Below are 18,624 nucleotides of genomic sequence, written 5' to 3'. Positions count from 1 at the left end.
CCTACGTTGACATAAAAAGCTGCAATTTTGTAAGAGACAAGCCCAGTTCTCTGCCAAGGGTGTTTTTCCCTCTGAAATGTTTAGATCCATTCACCAGCAGTACAACTGCCCTCACTCACTCACCCTGGGATGGATCCAAGCACTCTGCACTGTTTGGAATTGAAGCTCCCCAGGGAAGAAGGCTGGCAGGAGAGACAAGACTGCCAAGCTATGGCAATGCAGAACCCGACTTACTTCTTCCACAAACCTTTTATTCTGTGCAACAGTAAAGAGTCCAGAGGAGACAGTTACAGTCCCTACCCCACAAGTCCTCACACACACATCTGTTCTTCCAGCATCTTGAATGAAAAGCTGATGTGGCTATTAACTCTCAGTCTTGCTGCTCTGTGTCCTGTTCAAGTGGTCAAAGCTTCTTTGGAGCATGGAAAGGGAAATCTTCAGCTGTGGAGATACAATCCACCCCCCCACCAATTACTTAAGTCAGTCTCCTGCATGGGTGAAATATCAGGAAAATAAAGTCTCCCTCCTCATTTTCTTTTAAAGATTTCATGTGATTTCCTCCTCCCTGTTTCCATAAACAGCTTACTGTGCTCTCCTAACAGCTACATTCTGTAGAGTTTATAAATACTAACAGTCCAGGATGATAAAGTCTTAACACCTCACCAGACAACAGCACAGATAAACCACTCCACTCATTTTTAGTCACAGATAATGTTCAGTGCAAATACTCCAAGGAACATGGCAGCACAACATGAATTTTCTTATACTACCTGACCCTCCTAGTGCATTTTGGTGCACAAAACATGTTTAGGTTATTGACAACTCTCAGAAAACACAAGGTATCAAGCATTAAGATGCTTCAGGACTTCCAGACAAAAAATGTCATTCTGGATGAAAAAGGTGGCTAAATTCTCACCTTTCTTTTTTTTACACTGTGTGTTCAAAAAACACTTAACACTTCAGAATTAGGAACTGTTTGAATCGTAAGCCGAGAAAATAAAAATGGCATGAAAACCAGAAAATTTAATCTCTAAAGTGAAACTTGCAGCTCTTAGGCTTTTTCAAGTTGTGATCAAAGTGGTTAATTAACAGATTAATAGCAGCTGTACATGCAGAGACACCTCTAAACAAGGAGCGTAAGAAATGGCTTCTTTTTCTAAGCTCCTTCAGTGGAGAAAATTGACATGGGTACTTTCATGGAAGAACAAAGAGCAAACAATGGAGAAAGGTACATGCGAACTCCTCCTTCAGCTTTCCTAAACTAATAATTTATTCCATCGCATTTCAAGATATAATCAATGAAGTTAAAATCAGAACATTCCTGAGTAGTAAGTAAAAACTAAAGCATGAATTTACTGTCCTTCAGGTACTGAGTTGAATTTTCAGTCTAGGGATTGTAAGGATTTAACAGTCATGGGCTTCATGATCAGAGACACACAACAATATTTAACCTTTTTTTTGTCTGTAGTATACAAGAGCCTGAAATTTTAAGTTACTGTGAAGGAGGATTTTCTTCTGTGGAGTCTCTCAGAAACATATGGTCTGCAGAAATTATTTATTTTTCACTGGAGATTAGGTGACCCCTTGATATCAAAGCTAAATGAAGCCCTTGCCAATATCTAGAGGAGTAGTGGGGAACAAATGCCAGGATAAACCTGAATGAAGAAATTCCATCGTAAGATGGGAAAACACTTCACAAATCTTAATATGAGCGTTCTTAGAAAAGGGAATCTGTTTTAAAATAGTCCAGTCTTTGCTTTGTCATGATTCAGAACTGCATTAACACATCTTCTCTTAAGAACATGACAAGTTTAAGAAAACTGACATGGATACTTATATCTTAGTCAAATAAGAAACTCAAACCAACAAAAAACAAAACAAAACAAACCCACCCACAAACAAACCCAAACAAAAACCAACCATCCAAAAAAAAAAAAAAAAAAAAAACCCAACCCTCCAAGAAACAAATTCAAAACCAAAGCGATCCGAAACATCAGAAACATAAGCACTGCCTGTTAACTAAACTCAAGCCTGGGGCAAAACAGATCAAGAAAACTTTATCTAGCACCAGACCACATCAAGCTATGATAACACAAGGGAGAAAAGATGTACAAGAACATCACCAGGATGTGCAAGAATAAACATCACCAGGAAAGATTTTCAGACCTACCTGCTCAAGCATTTCAATTGAGTCTCTTAAAACTCCCTTCACATGTTTAACCTGTTCCTTATCATATTGAGGTATCTCCTCTTTTGATACAATTTCTGGGGATATGCTGAAAAAGATTGAGATAACATCAGAAACATGAAGCATGCACCCCAATGCCTTTTTAAAAGCAACTGTTCTCTGCTACCATTGCTCTGCCATTGCTGAGAGCATCCTCTTACAAAAGCCACATACAAAGCTGCCTGCAGTTGAATTCCAATACCTGTCTGCTTGAAGCCAGTACCTCAGACCTTTACAGGCAACAGCCACCAAGAAAAAACTGTGCTCACATTATGTTTACAATGTACAGTCCACACTTCAGGGAGCAAGAGCCTTCTTAAGAAGAAAGTCGCGCTAACCAGTTCTGTCACTATGGGAGGTCCCCACATCCCTTCCAGACTCAAAATCAGGATATGGGTTTTAACTTTTTTCTTGATACTGTATTCAAGAGGAAGCAACATCTTTCTGCGCCTGAGTAAAAAAGGCACCTAACATGGAAATTTGTGAAGGAGAGGAGATTTAGGGGACTCACAGAGAGAAGCTAAAAAGCTAAATGAATCTTTAACATTCCAGTTGAGAACATGCTGGTTCACACAGGACGAACACTTCAGTTCTGTGATCAGCACTATGATATTCACAGAAGATGAGTCACAGCAGCTGATAAATGCAAACTAAGGTTAACATTTCTCCCAAAACAGCTTGTCAAAGAAGAAATTTATTACTGCAAGATGCAGTCAGACATGTCACTGGATTTCAGCATAGACCACAGAAGTACAGCAAGCCCCAGCCACTTCTGAAAACTTACCACTCAATTTCATTGTTTATAATTTATTTTTTAGATCAGATTCTCACATAAGCTGAAAAAGAAAGCAAGCAAAGATTGTGAACTCACTTCAAAGAGCTTTCCTCCTGAAGCTGGACATGATAAAGGGACTGAGCTGCATGCTCTATCTTTGAGAGTTTGAGGAACAGTGTTATATTCAGCAAGACCAAGAGCAGCAAACTGTAGATAGAAAAGAACAAAAATCAATTTTTCAACAATTTCATTTGCAATGCTACAAACACAAGATCATAGCTAAAGACAGCAAAGGAAACAGAATCCTCCCAGCATCCTGGGAGAAAAAAGGTGTGGGGCAGCACTATACTGAAAATTAGTATCTATCTGAACAATTCCTAGCAGTTACCATTAAGCTGGGTAATAGCAAAAAATAACAACAGTATCTCTTCTTGGAACTTTTAAAATTATGAATGAGTAGATTCTAGACGTTATTTTTTAAATGGATCAGACCTAAGTAAACCTGTAAGGTAGACTAGTTTGACAAGTCAGCATTTCCTTCCCACATGTCATTTCCAAGTCAATCCATTCCTCTTTTATATTCCCATGTTCCACTCAAATTAGTTTATCATGCTACATGCAACCTTAACATAAAAGTGAGGAACAAATATAGATAAAAACAAGATGAGCTTGAGTCAAGCAACACTTTAATGCAAGTGAGTACTTACAAGACACTCATTACTACAATGATGGTGGTGGTCCTACTTACTGCATCTCTTTTCCTTCCTATAGGGCAGGGAAGAGAAGGAGGTTAAAAAGTACTAAAGACTATTCCTAAAGGATGTCTGCAGATAGATACATGTCAGTGCCCAGCACTTCACACAGAACAGCCCAACAACTTCTGATGGAAAAAAAAATCAGGTCATGTAGGTGCACAGGACCACCTCCAACATTCACCAAGGCATTTTTGCAATCATGTCTGAGAAGCTGGCTGAACAGTTAGGCTCTTCCATCAGAATGCCCCCTACCCACTGTGCTGGGGAGAACACAATACTGGGCCATGGTCACATTAAACCTGAATTGCCTGAGAGGGTTTAAGTCCATCCATTACTAACACACAAACGTGCTGCTGGTCACGCACCGCAGAGACAGGCTGCAAAGCGGCTCTCCTGCTTGCGCTCCTGCTCACATTCATCTTTGTGACAACCAGTGTCAGTCACATTTTCCTGTAACTTGTCCCATCCTTACTGGCGTGGTTTATTTATTGTCCTGAAAACATCCCTTCGGGAGGCCACCTGCTGTTCTGCAGGCATCAGGGATCACACACTGAGGGACAGAGTGTGCCTGTTCTCTCCAAACCGAGCAGTTATCACTGTGGGCGCACTTATCTTTAAATATAATTGATTTTGCACATCCCACCCTGCACAATAGACATACATAAAAGCTGTAATACACACAGAGGCACACTCATTTGAAAAGGTGGAGCAACAGTAGCAAAATTAAGTAATTAGGAAGCAATTTCACATAGGTAGAGCCCTTTACACATGCTGTTGATCCAAATATTCCCTCAGTGCTATCTATACACAGTGTCGTCTCCCTCTTTAGGGAAGTGTACTTGCTCCTACCTCACAGTTCACAATTCAACTTCGGTCATGGAATCCACCACTCCCTAGTGCAAACTAGTGCACAGATGTTCCTCATCTCCCTAGGTGAAACTAATGTTGTATATGCTGGTGGCCAAGTCTGTCATGCCTAAGGGCAGTAGAACTGCAAGAAATACTTCAGTGACCCAGAAATTACAGAAGCATATGGGAAACATACTTCTTAACATTAAAAATCAATAGCCAAAACTGAGATGACAGGGCCAAGAGCCAAGTAGCAAAGTTCAACCAACTCATCATCTGTGTGTGTAGTTATTTGAAGAAAAAAAATTTTCAGAAACTTTACATGGATCAGGTTTTATTTCCCCTGATCCAATCTCATTTTCAAACCTGTGCAGGTACAGAGCAGTATTTAAGATTTTGGTTGATTTTTGTTTGTTTTAAAACTGAAGGTGATATTAGCCTTAATTTCACGAGATACTTATGATAAAAGTGATCATGCATGCTCCAAATATACTTTATGCAAGCTTGAAGAAGCTTGAACCTGTTAAAGCATTTGCTGTCACAGAAAAGAGCAATACATACACAAGTGCTACTCTTGCACTGTTTTAAGAGTTATGCTTTCTTGAACATACCTTTTGGAAAACACTTGATATAAAAAATTCCTACCTATTAAACTGCCCTGGGACTCTACTCCCAGGTCACCAGAGGAATGCTGGGAAGAGCGTTTGGGAAGTGATTCTGCCAAACCCCGGTGTAAAGTGCGTCGCCTTCGTCTCAGAGCAAGTAATTTCCCAGAGTCTTCTATGGATTGATTAATTGCATATTCCTCCATTAGGAGATCTGATTCTGCAGTGGAAAAAAATAAGGTTACCAAAGTGTCAAAAAGAAAGCTGAAGACAAATTGTGAGATATGCAAGGTGGCAGTGAGAGGAACAAGCACACCTTCCAATATATGAACTTAAAGCAGGTAATTGGCGAACTACACCCTGACCTCCACCCCTGTTCTATTTTCTAGAGGGCACTTGGAACACTCTGCAGAGGTGGTGCACACTCAGCACCAGGCAGGATTGTTCAATGCTATGCCAGACAGCAGTTGGAAGAGCACTGCAAGACACTGTTAGACTGAGGCTTGAAATTGTGTTAGACTGTGAGCCTGCAGCAGTGGCTGGCCAGGCTGTGAACAGACATCCATGGAGCCTGCCAAGTGCCACTGCTTCTCTTCTCATAGGCACAGTCAAGGAAATTCTTAGAGATAAGCACATCCAGCTGAGAATAACAGCTTTCCTGCTGCTCCTCTGGTTTCCTTCTGAAAGCCATTATGGCCAGGTATACAAGAGCCCCTTGTTAGCCACAAGGCTTCTTTCATACCCCAGAACTGGCAGATACACTGATCAGAGCAAGTTCTGTCTTTAAGACTGCTTAGGTGTTGCCTTTTTTTCAAGCCTTTCTTTGAGGAGCCAGGTTTGACAGACAAAAAAAAAAAAAGTACATAGCAAAGGTAGGCTCCTTACTCCAGCACAAAGAAGAAAATGCCTCACCAAGTTGTTTGAAGTTTTCCTGTATTCCTCCCCAGGTATTCTTCTCAATTACAGACTTGACAAGGCCCCAAGGCTGTTTTTTGTACTTCACTTCTGCAGAAACCCTAGAAAACAGAATGCAATAATGGAAAAGTGCTCTTCTAGGCGGCACAGGGATAGCAGAAATCTCTTATCAGAAGCAGCCTCCAGCTTATGTCTACAATCTGCAATACCAACTGGAACTGCCATTGCTCTCCAGCTGGGCAGCACTTTCATTGAAAAAATGCAAGAGACAGACAGTAGCAAAGACAACATCTCCAGCTAAAGTGTCAAAATCTAAATGTCCAAATTATGGAAAACATTTTGGAATGTTTTCCTTCAGGCTCAGACTACCAGATGATTTCTATCCTCTGAAGCATTCTCATTTTAACACATATTTAAAATAGGATTCAGGCTTCCAGATAATAAAGTAATGATTTTTATTTGTATGACTAACATGACATATTACATGGGCACTACAATAGCATAAAGTGAATTTCTTTATCACAACTCAAGTGCTCCCATCCTACCCTGAGTAGACAGAAATTGAAATTTGTCTTTCCATGAGCATGACAGAGGGGAAACCTACATTCCTACTGTAAATTCCCTGCATTCCTCAGGTAAAGCTAATCAATACTGCTTCCAGAATAAAAATGAATTGGACTAGAATCCTTCAGAGGCATGCTTTAACTGAGTGAATCCCAAAGCTATTAATAAAGGACAAAGTCCTTGATTTCAGTCAAGAAGACTGACCATCCTAGAATGGACTTTTTTCAACTTTTTAAGTAATCTTCCAAATCAACATAAGCCCACTGCGCATGTTATAACAAAACAACTCCTTTCAAACAGAGTTTCTGAGCCATTTTAAACACAGTTTAGTAAGGCCAGCTGTAACATCACCATGTGCCTTTCTGTTCTATACATGTACGCTCTGTGCACTACGTGCACCTAGGTTTTTGCTCTTATCCTTGGGCTGTCGCATGTCTCAGAAAAAGCAAGTCTAGGTCTCAAAGAAGAACAGCGATTCACTCAAAACAAAATCCAAAGCAGTCGTTCAAGGACCTTCATTCCATTCTCCCGGTAGAGAGGGAGTTTTCAGTAGCCTGAGATTAGCCAGAATAGAATCCAGGCTTGCTAACCTTTCCTGAGCACTGATTAAGTTCGAGAAAAAAGCTCTTACTAAAGACAGCACCACTTACATTGTTCTCAACAAATGGGAGAGGAAATTCCATATCTAGACAGAGTTCACTTGAGTACCCTCCTTGCAATATTAAGTACATTCTATCTTCTCTGCACATTCCTGTGAAAACATTCTCCTCTACAAGCCTTTAGCAAGGATGACTGGGAAACCTTCCAATAAAACATCTCAATTTTTTCCAATTTCTCCCATTCACACAGCTGCACTCAAAAACACAAGGCTGGTCAGGACCCAGTTCAGTCTGGGAGATGAGTTCTGTACCTCAGAGTCAACATCTCAGTTAATTTCTCACTGCATTAACGAGATCCAAGCACAGCTAAATAAACTAATAAACTAAATAAACCAAGCTTATTCTTCATAAAAGAACCCAACATTCTCTGTGCTGCTGGAAAATCTCAACTCAGAACATCCCTGCCTTGGCTTCTGCCCTCCCCGGCACAGCACACAGGCTCACCGTAACCGGCACTTGTGACTGGACGTGCGGCTGATGCAGTATCTGTTCACAGTGTAGAAATAATCATGGTAGGGGACGTCGTGGGTCAGGACCTCAGCATCTACCTGATAAGACTGACCTTTCTGGCTCTGCTTATGCAGGATCTATCAAAAAAGAAAAGACAATTAAGAAGGTATACTCATGGTACACAAATTTCTCCCACCCCCATTCAGCCTGAGTTCCTTAGGCTGCATCAACCAACTCCAAGTGAACTCAAGAAGAGAGAAAGCCTGAAGAACCACTATAAAAACCAGTTAAGAATATCAAGTATAGGTGAGGTTGGAAAAGAGAAGATGCCTCCTGCTAGAGCCAACATCAGCAGCATCAGGACTTCCCCACTGCCACCTCAAGTACCAGATACAAGGCTGGCCACTGCCTCATGACCACAGCTTTTCTTTGAGACCTTTCCCAAAGCAGAATTATAAGAGGGTTGAGATTGGAAGGCACCTCTGGTGCTTTTCTTGTCCAAGAACTCGGGCAGGACTACCTAGAGCTGGTTGCCTAGGTCCATGTCCAAGTGGCTTTCCAATACCTCCAAGGAAGGAGGTACCACAACATCTGTGAACAACCTGTTCTACTGCTTAGTCACCGTCACAGTGAAAAAGTGTTTCCTGATGTTCAGAAGGAATCATCTGTGTTTCAGTATGTGTCCATCACCTCTGGTCCTGTCACTGGGCACCACTGAAATCTGTGGCCTTTGATGGTGAGGGCCTGACTCAGAATTTTCTGCACCCTCCTTCAGATGCCTCTATAAATTTTAAGATGCCCCTGAGTGCTCTCTTCTCTGGGCTGAACATTTCCAGCTCTCAGCCATTTCTCACATGGGATGCTCCAGTCCTTTCATCATCTTAGTGGCCCTTGGTTAAGATCTTCACCTCTCATACTGGGGAGCCCAGAAGTGGACACTGAAAGCCTTCAATTGCACCTTTTCACCCCCCAGTTCCTAAGAGATGTTTAATGGGAATTTACAGACATCCGTAAAGGCAGAAAGCCTCTCTCATTTCATAAGCATTGGCTCAGTAATGGTGAGACACAGCAAGACACCTGAGAGATGCTTTGTTTAAACTGCAGATGCACACTCAGTTCACTGAACTTTAATCCACAGTGGGAACTGTGACAGACCACAGAGTGGATCTGTCCCTTGCTCTAAAGGGCACCAGACAGACACACACAGGCACACAGTACCTGCTTCTCCGTTGCAGTTGTGAACTTCCCACAGAGGGGATTGTTAATTGTTACAGTGTACGTCAAAGTCCTCAACTGATTGCCATTGGAGTCTCTATTCCAAGGGGTTGATACAGCATCTAGATGAGAAGTTATACAAGATCTCACATAAAAAATTACCCATCTTATCATGTTTTAACAGTTTGAGAACAAGAGTAGGGGGAAAGACAGAAAACTGGTTCCAATTAATTGTGGGGCTTTTCCAGGAAAAACCATACCCATGTAGTCTGCTAATAAACAAAGGTGAGGCTGTGGATAGCTGAGCCTGAATCTACTGAAACAGGGTTGACAAAAGAGTAAGCAATTAAATGAAAAGATGTCATTTCCCATTTGCTTAGAGTTGCATAGATTCTTTTAGCATTATCAAAAGCTTTTGCCACATTGCCTTCCCAGCTGACACTGAATAAATATTACCCTTTTTGACTTGATTTTCTGTTCTTATGGTCTCAGTGAATAAAATTTACTCACCCAGAAAATTAAAGCCTGTGAGTATCGTTTAGGAGGATGCAATGATTTTTGCCTGTGTACCAGCCATACAAATTTCACTATTTCTGGGACACAATGTAACCAGAAATACCCCACAGAATGCATCAACTTAATAACCTACTCAAAATTCAGGAATTAAGGTGCAATTTTGTGGTGCACTGAAATGAGGTTTTTACTCCAAAATGTGTATACCTAGGGAAACAATAGTCTAGCTTTAGATATCCTCTCTCATAGTGAAACTTAAAAGCTTAAAAATTCTTTTAAAGCAAGTAAAAACTTCAAAAAAATTCAACTTAGCCCTATTTAGCAATTCTCAGAGGTAAAAAATTTCAGGGTAGCTTGTAACAGACAGAAAGGAGAAGAGTTTATTACCTACTATACTCCTGGAATTAAGAAACCTCTGCATGAAGTGAGAATTGGTGAAAAGGATTTCAAACATCTTGTCTGCAGTGATGTGGAAAACTCTGTTTATAAAAAGTCTCCCATAGAGATCATTGTCAGAGACAGTCTCCTTCACTGCTAAGAAAGACAGAGATCAGGTTAAGAACAGTATTACACATAACCTTGATAGCAGTCTAGGTTTTATTACAGCTTAGATCTCTCCCAAGCTTGCATCAGCATTTGTTTCTTGCTCTCAGAAACCCAGTAAGGATAGCAGCAAATGACCATGGATAGGTTGCCTTCAGGAACAAAGTCCAAAGCTGATTTTCAAATACACACCACTACCACCACTTCCCTGTGTAAACTGATAAGTTAACAGCAAAAGCTACCATCCCTTTAATTTTGCTTTCAGTATTCTACTAATCCTGCAAGAAACACTGGGGAAAGAAAGTTAGCATAATTTTCATTAATATGTGTGTCTATTGTACAAAAGACAAGAAAGAAGGACAGTAAAACCATAACAGTTTTCTTCTTATGGCTGGTTCCAGAATTCTGCTTTTAGCAGTTGTAATACTGGTAATGCCCACAGTCTAAAGGATCAGGTAGACTCCCAAGCAGTTCTTCCCTCCACACCCATTGAACGGGAACACAAGGGGCACCCTGCTCCATTTTGCAGTTCCCAAAAATGCATAGAGAGGCTCAAATGCCACCATTTATTTCAAAGCCACCGAGCATCCCAGTGGCATTCTGTGGCTGCAGCACTGATCTTTGCTATTTCTGCTTTTTGGTGGTTGCTGGCATGACTCAGCTTTTGTGGTTTTCTCAGCCACGCTTGCAAGAGATAAGGGATAGAACTATAATCCTGGAGGGCAGGCAGTTTCCTGTGCCAATCCCAACTCAATCTGCTTATGCTTTAGAAAGAAGTCAATCCTAAACTATAATTACCAGCAAGACAAACAAGCCCCCTCCAGCACCACACATCACTAAAATGAAACAAGCAGCCCAAAAGCAAATCTTGCAGCAGACAGACACAACCTTTCAACTGATACAAACGAATGCTCAGGGCTAGGAAAGGTCAGTGCCAGCCACAAATGCAAAGGGAGCCTGAATATCACGCTGTAGTTCACAAGCTGCCTGCAGGCTAAGGTTACAGCACTTAAAACATTACTGGCTTGGTAGCAGTCAGTATTGATAAGGCAAATGCACTGATTGAACAACCACAGCAGTCCCCAAGAAAAGCCAGTTCTGACTGAGCAGACTCCCTCTCTAGTGCTGCTCCTAGCCTGCTAGAACATCTGCCTCCAAAAAAGCTCTCCTTGATCTCATCAGACTTCAAAGGACCCCAAAAGAGAAGCGTGAGTGCTGTGTTTTTGTGCTTGCACAAGAGGTTGACTTCCTCTCCATGCCGTATTCTGCTTATGCAATTGTAATTCCAAACAATTATGAGATGGACAGAAAGCAAACACACATTTCAAGAGGCCTATTTAATCAGTCAATACACAGTCATTACACGTAGAATATTAATTCTGCTGTGCTGAAACATTCTGCAGGAAGCCAGAATTTCAGCCTGAGTTTTCAGCTTTTACTCACTGAATTTTCTCTCCTAACTGAATCTAACTCTAATAATAAAGGCAGGCCAAGTGAACTGTAAGTCTGACCTAATTTAACAAGACCTCAACATTACAGATCTCTCCTTTCAGAGTGCACTAGCCACATCCTCTCTTTTGCTAAGAGACAGGAAGTTTCAGATACTGATGCTGTCCTCCCCCACTCCTACTGTGCCTCAGCTACCAGGCAATACACACCTAGTTACTGTGGTTGAGTGTTACTCAGCTGGACACTGACATGCCCAAGGAATCTGCTACCACTTAAAAAAAAAAATAAAGACACCAAGACACATGATCAAGCCACCAGATAAGCATCAGATCGGTTTTGTCAGCTCCTTGTATATGTCTTAGCAAACACAAGATAACACAAGTTACCTCTGCCCCCGTGAGCCTGAGCTAAACAACTCAACTTCGCATTCACCTGCGGAGGACAGCTGTTATTCTTCTGCTGGTGCAAGGTAATTTGGTATGCCAGGTCAACTTGTGATATGCACAAAGCCCATACTTTACTACCTTAAGGTGCAGATCTTGCTACCAAGCTCTATTACTCAGTCTATCCTCTTTCTAGTGAGTTTGAACAAAAAGCACCCACAGGTCTAAACAAAACTTCCCCTAAGTTAATCTACCTACACTAGCTCTATATGGTCATGTCTCTAATAAGGAATAGTCAATTAAGTGCCAATGAAGTGCATGAGCACCTATTGAGAAATATGTTTTCTATTTACAATCCTTCTCAGCTCTTGAAAGAAACAAAAGAGGTTTTTTAATGTTGTTAGCACATACGGCAGTAATTTTCAGAAAATCCAAGCTAAACCTGGGTTTACATATCAGGCCCATCAGCTGCTTTAGATGCTGGGATTCAAACAGCTGTTCTCCAAGAAAACTGTAAACTTTCTGGACAATGAGTCTGGAAGGTGCATGTGTGCACACATGCTGTGAGTTCCACATCTGTAGCAGGATACACCAAGAACTTGACAAGCTTCGAGTCACTTCCATCTGGGCTTCTCAAAATTTATCTGTGGAAATTCTAATGAAGCAGTGAGCACAAACAGTAGCATAGCAATGAATAAGCATACACTTTATACATTTGTCATTTGAACAGAACAGGCAGCCTTAACCACTTATCTCTGCTACAAGTGAAGGTGCATTTTTGTCTATGGTTTCATTTCACACAGGTAAACTTGCCTTTGTTTTTCTCACCAGTAGGGCAACACAAAGCATTTTACCCTAAGAATGGCTTGGAATGCTCTTTATTAACAAAGTATTTTGTGCAAATAGAGAGGTATCAGTTTAACTCCTTCACTTTGAAAGCTGTTCTAACCCCTCAGCAACATATAATTATCAACACTAACTTTCTTAACCTGAATAGCTAAATTGGAGCTGTCTACTAAAAGAACATGAGATTATTCTGACTTTAGGTAAGGATCACTAGGGACCCAAAAAACACAGAAGTAAGCATATTACCCAGAGTGTTCTGATTCAGCCTAACGACAGCAAGTCTATTCCCTCCCCCACTACTACTTTGCACTTCCTAAGGTCATTTTCATCACTGCAAGGCAAGCTGCGAAATAATATTTGAATATAATACCATTATGCAGCAGAGATGGTAGAGGTTTAAAGACATCTGCAGTGCAAAAAAAAGAGACAGAAAATGGGGGGGGGGATGGGGCAGTAAGAAAACCACTGTTATTAAAATTCCCCTCAACAACAAACAGCAAAAAGTTAAACATACCACACGCAAATTAAGAAAGCTGAACTGATAAGAGCACAGGCTATCAAACAAATTAGTAAGAAGGCTGATTTTCCACTCCACAGAGTTGGGGGAGGATCAGGATTTTAAAAAGTATGTATGCAAATCTTGGCACTGTTGAACATTTCTATACCGCTGGGAATAGGGAAAAATTACAGGCTGCATGAAAGATATGTAGGTAGAAGCTTTTAACCAAATAGACCTGAAATCAAGTGAATAAAACCAATTCCTAGAAGTGAACATGTTCCAGACATCATCTATTTAAAGACTGTACCAGCAGTATTAACCATTTTCAGAGAACTCTCCTATACTTGAAGTACAGAATTATCTTGGGGAACTACTAAGTAAGTATTGCACAATGCTAGCTTTTTGCAGTCACAAGATAAAAGAACCTCACCAATTTTTGCCTTCAGGTGACTTAAACATATATCCTCCAAACACCAAAATAAAGAATTTTGTTTTTCAACAAAGTATATCCTTTCAGTATTTTAATTAAAATGCCAATAAGATAACAGGGCTACTCTTCCTTACATACAATGCATATCCAAAATTTTGTATTGGGGGGAAGAGGAGGACAACTAATACAGGGCTGAACCTAATTTCAACTGTCCTGTATTTTAAATAGAGTTATGCCCTCTACACCAGTATCTGCAAGCAGTCAAGCCTCTGCTGTGCCCATCCTGCAGCACCATGGTGCAGTCAGTTATGCTCTCCCGCAGGTCACACATTTAAGGTGGTTATTCGTACACATAGAAACAACACAGTAAGTCTGTCATGTTACACAAGGAGAACAGAAATGTGTGATCTCCCTGCATACAGTAGAGCCTTCTAGCAGAAAATACTGTTTTCCCTATATCCTGCTTCCCCCTTCTTACTTTGAAGTACTTCATGCCAAACATGGTCATGGAAAACAGACAAACAAACAAACTATACTAAAGAGTCTTGAGGAAATCACAAAGATCTCCTGGCTCTGGGTTAGAAACACGTATTCTATGCTTGAACTAAAATCTGTTTTCTAAAATTCAGAATTCAGGCCACAGATATTAATGTTTAGCTTAGCCAAAAGTTTGTCATGGCTCAGGATTTATACTCTGATTTACGAAAATGGACAAAAACACCAAGATGCAGGTCAATAGGCCAGTGGTGCACAGTGGGATGCAGACCCCCATCCCCAAGGTGAGAACTGCTTAGGACAAGGGAATTATTGCTGTGAAGAACAACAGTCTTGAGCTTGCCCCTCACCTTATTTGCCAGGACACCTTCATGGGCAGCCTGAGTATGAGCCAGAGGACACAAGAGAAATTAATCGCATGGGTAAACCTTTGCCATGTAGGAAAGCTAGTTTCATTTGCGTGAAGGAATTCACCTTGTAAGAGTGGGGGGCAACTGCAACAGAAAACAGACAGAGAAACAGAAGAAAAAAATTCTAAGCATGAAGATTCTGAGAGAAAAGATTAATGTTGTGAGTCTAGAAAATCCTGCTCCGAATAAAAACAGACTAGTCTTGGGGAAGGGAAGAAAAATAAGAAAGGCGGCATGAAATCAGTTGCTTTTTATTAAAGAGATATCTCCAGTTTAATATGCTCTATTTATTCAACATCATTAATGCAGACATGACAGGGAATATTTCCTGCTATTGTTTAGGCACTAGCAGCAGGAAAGACGACAGGACTACTTTTTAATCAGTTTAACTGGAGACCTTCGCCATAAAAAATAAAATTCAGAGACAGAAGAGAGATGTAGTAATAGAAAAATAGGAAAGCTGCAAAATATCTAAAACATCTAAAAGCCAGAACATTCTGCTGCTCTAAGAGATACACCTGTGAAAGAGTAAATTAATTTTTGAAGCTTGTTAAGTGTGTAGGAGTATGGCACAAACAACAGCCTCTTTAAGTAGGTATATTTACAAAAATGATAATGCCTGACATACATTGAGTTGAATCTGAACTCAAGCCAACACAGAAGCAGTATGAGGGAGCAACAGCAAAGTTAACTGAATATAACCATATCCCCAGGCAAAAATCACAACCTGAAGGCAGCCAACTCAAACTGTAACTCTGAAAGCTTTCCTGCATACCTCAACAGTCCCCCCGTAACAACACCTGCAAACAACTTCAGTTGTTGGCTCTGAAAACAAGTCACAAAATTTCTCAGTGAGATTAAGAACTGCCTTCAATTAACTAAACTGTTCTATTCCTGCCAACAAGTGATGAAGTAAGTTCTCTTTGCACATGAAAGAAATATACAGTTGCTTCTGAGCACAGTACTACTGCTGAGGTTTTCTGTCTTTTTTTCTCACTACCATATAACCTTGGAACCAATACAGGTTGTGCACACTTCACATTAAAAGCATTTACAGAACCCAAGATTCAGATATTACAGAATATCCACCAAAGTTCAGTGGGCTGTCTGAACAACTACAGCCCTTTGGCACAGAAAACCTCCCCAGGGAAAGCGAAAATCTCATCACAGAAAGTGAGAACTTGTCAGGGGCTACTGTGGAACCACAGCACAAGCACCCACAAATCTCAGCACAAGCACCCACAAATCTCAGCACAAGCACCCACAAATCTCAGCACAAGTCTGTCATCCAGGTACCTGCGCTGTTTCTATCTAGTACTGGGTAATGAGATATCCGGTTGGTATATTAGGATCCACTGTTAGCACAGAGAGTGAAAGCTGCTCTAAGATATCCATTAAGGTTTCTCATTTTCAGATCAGACTCAGAGCATGCACTATACTCTCCTGAAACCATGGGCTTTCATTAAGTTCCTCAGCTTACTCCACCAATAACAATGAAGTCCATAAGCCTTAAGCAAGTACAAGTGTAAAGAAGGGGGTTGGGGGAAACTTTCAGAAACTTAAGTACAGCCTGAAACGTTTCCCCTCAGTTTCCCAGAAATACAAACAAATGAAAGAAACATCTTTGAAATTAGCACCACCCCACTGTCAAGAAACTTTTAGTTTAAGCTGTTGGCAACTCTCTCCCCACCAAAAGAGAGAAAGAAAACCACAATTTCTTTGTTTTCATTCTAAACACCCAACAACTTTTTCCCTCACAGAAACAAAGATTAAAAAATGCTTTTGCTGCAATTCTGTGAAACAAATAAGCAAACGAGTTTCATAAGATCAGAAAGTTCTCTAACTTTCTCCACAAGTGAGATGGAGCACCAAAGTCATGTTGTTTTCCAGATCCCAACTGTTAAGAAAGAGATTTATACCTTCTTCACTATCTGAAGCACTGCTCTTCTCTGGAAGATTTTCATTCTCGTTAAGGTCCAAAGACTTTTCTAAAGACCTGCTCCTAACTAGCTTAGCAGGTTTTCTTTCTGAAGATGGAAGAGGACTCTTTATTTGCTTCTCACTTGAGGACTCCTCCACCTGAAACAACCAAGAGCAGAAAAAAATACCAGCAATCAGAGACCATTAAAAAAAAAAAAGAGAGAAAGTTACTATAAAAGAAGACAGCCATACAAAGTAAGCCACAAGTTCTATCTCCTCAATTACCACACAGTCAAGCACTAATCTCCCCCTTGTTCCTCCACCCCAGCCAACCTCTCTTCCCTTTATTTAAATATTTCACTAAACTCTGGTAACAAGAAACAGACTTACTTATATGTACTGACGGTACCAAGAGCTCCCTTAAATGGGACAGTTCTCTTGCACCCAGTTCTCTTGCACAGTTTGGACCCCTTCCCTGCTGCTTCAACACTAGCATTGATAAATTAATTAACCTTACACAGATTTACTTTACATTCATCAGGTCAGTTTTTCCTAGCAGCCCAGAGGGGAAGCACAACGAAACAGGCAGGGTGCCCCTCTTTCAGCACGATTAGATTAACCCAATTACATATTTGAAAAGTTCTTATTTTGTAGGATACCATCACCCTCTGAAAAAAAGAAGTTTTACGATACTGTCTAGAGCCATCCTACTTATAAAATATTACTTCTCACAAACAAAGCAATGGAGTATCATTTGCCAACTCCAATATGTAAGCAAGAAGGAAATCCCTCTGAACATCAGTCACTGAATCAATGATGCAGCTCTTCACCTTAAACAAGAACTGTCAGCTAAGCATGTATGCCATTGCACACTTAAGTAAGTAAATCTCCAGGGAAACTATATGGACAAAGTTTGTGTATCTAAAAATGCCACCCAAAAAGTTTGGCTACCAGCTTTGAATCAGTTTTCATTCTAATCCTCTCCTCAAGGCCCCACTGCCACCAGTGGAACGTGCGGGATGAAGAGCAGCACGGCCCTGGAAGAGCAGTGTGTGGACCACAGTAAATATGATCAGGCCTCCCCAGCTGAGTTGTTCTGACTCATCTGCAAAACCATCACCCCTAAAGAGTATTCAGCATTGACTCAAGAAAGCAAAAGCATCCACTGCTTGAACAATCATCATGTACTTCCTGTACTTCTTGGGTATTTTAAAAAATAAAAACCTGCTACTTTTCTTGTGCAACCAAGGGCTATTAGGTGTGGGTGGCTGGAAAACAGAGACAGGCATAAATCTGACTGCAGTATAAGCAGACAAAAGTACTCCTTCGGGGTCAAAAAAATATAAAGGAAGACTGAATCAGAAAAACACATTAGTTAACAAATGCTCCTATTGAGAGAAGCTGCCATGTAAATTATACTCAGTCACATAACAGGATCTAGGACAGAACCAACATTAAATGTCAAAATACCAATAAAGATGGAAGTCCAAAAGGAGCTAGTTGCAAAAGAAAAGCCTAAAAATTGACACTCTGATCCAGCACAAACCCAAGGAACTCTCATAGCATTTTGACAACAATCACGATCTACTGAAGCAAGGTTCTCACCAGCAGCATAAGAGCAGCCCACTACCGCACAAGCAGAGCAGGGAAGCCAGGCTCAAGTCATTGGACAAAAGCAACAGCTCTTGGGAAAAAAAAAAAAGCTTTTCATGTTGTCATGGAAGAAGAGATTCAAGCTGGGGCTTTTGTAATAACTGATTGAGTTTAACACAGATTTCATGGGGGTTTGGGTTGGTTTGCATTTTTTCCACACTAAAGAGTAAAGATTTTTAAGATCTGTCAGCTGGAATTAGAGATGTATAATTTATTGCCAGTTGTACACGTATCTCCTGAGCTAGTCCAGTAGTGCTAAGCTCTGTGCCAAGGGCTTTTTGGTTTTCAGCCTGTGAACAGCAAGATCTGGGACTGGAAGGCCTCCCTATAAAGGGAGGAGGGAAGATGATGGTTGCAAAAACAGGCAACAAGGTGGCTCCCACACTCACATGTACTGAGAGGGCAGGTAAGCCACGTAAACTTGTGTCAATCAACGCAAGACAGCCATTAACAATATTTTTTTCAAGAT

General features: G+C 40.8%; 1 protein-coding gene across 5 annotated transcripts in view; it reads right to left on the bottom strand.

Annotated features, from left to right (window-relative positions):
• Positions 1 to 230: 230 nt before the first annotated feature.
• Positions 231 to 18,624, bottom strand: part of GRAMD1C (GRAM domain containing 1C) — a 51,215-nt gene continuing 32,821 nt past the window's right edge. For 4 of the 5 annotated variants that reach the window (XM_064721904.1, XM_064721931.1, XM_064721922.1 and 1 more), the window contains exons 9-18: positions 16,502 to 16,661; positions 9,915 to 10,061; positions 9,018 to 9,136; positions 7,794 to 7,936; positions 6,124 to 6,227; positions 5,252 to 5,431; positions 3,710 to 3,767; positions 3,099 to 3,209; positions 2,171 to 2,276; positions 231 to 441 (exon numbers count right to left, since the gene is read on the bottom strand). In XM_064721904.1, coding sequence (XP_064577974.1) covers positions 364 to 441; positions 2,171 to 2,276; positions 3,099 to 3,209; positions 3,710 to 3,767; positions 5,252 to 5,431; positions 6,124 to 6,227; positions 7,794 to 7,936; positions 9,018 to 9,136; positions 9,915 to 10,061; positions 16,502 to 16,661 — 1,206 coding nt within the window. In that variant the 3' untranslated portion in view covers positions 231 to 363. The remainder of the gene's footprint in view (positions 442 to 2,170; positions 2,277 to 3,098; positions 3,210 to 3,709; positions 3,768 to 5,251; positions 5,432 to 6,123; positions 6,228 to 7,793; positions 7,937 to 9,017; positions 9,137 to 9,914; positions 10,062 to 16,501; positions 16,662 to 18,624) is intronic. The other variant, XM_064721914.1, reaches the window with a different exon arrangement.

The sequence above is a fragment of the Zonotrichia leucophrys genome, chromosome 1, assembly GCF_028769735.1.
Source record: "Zonotrichia leucophrys gambelii isolate GWCS_2022_RI chromosome 1, RI_Zleu_2.0, whole genome shotgun sequence".
Classification (NCBI taxonomy): Eukaryota; Metazoa; Chordata; class Aves; order Passeriformes; family Passerellidae; genus Zonotrichia; species Zonotrichia leucophrys.
Note: the sequence above shows the minus strand (reverse complement) of the source record. Positions and strands in the feature narration are given on the sequence as shown.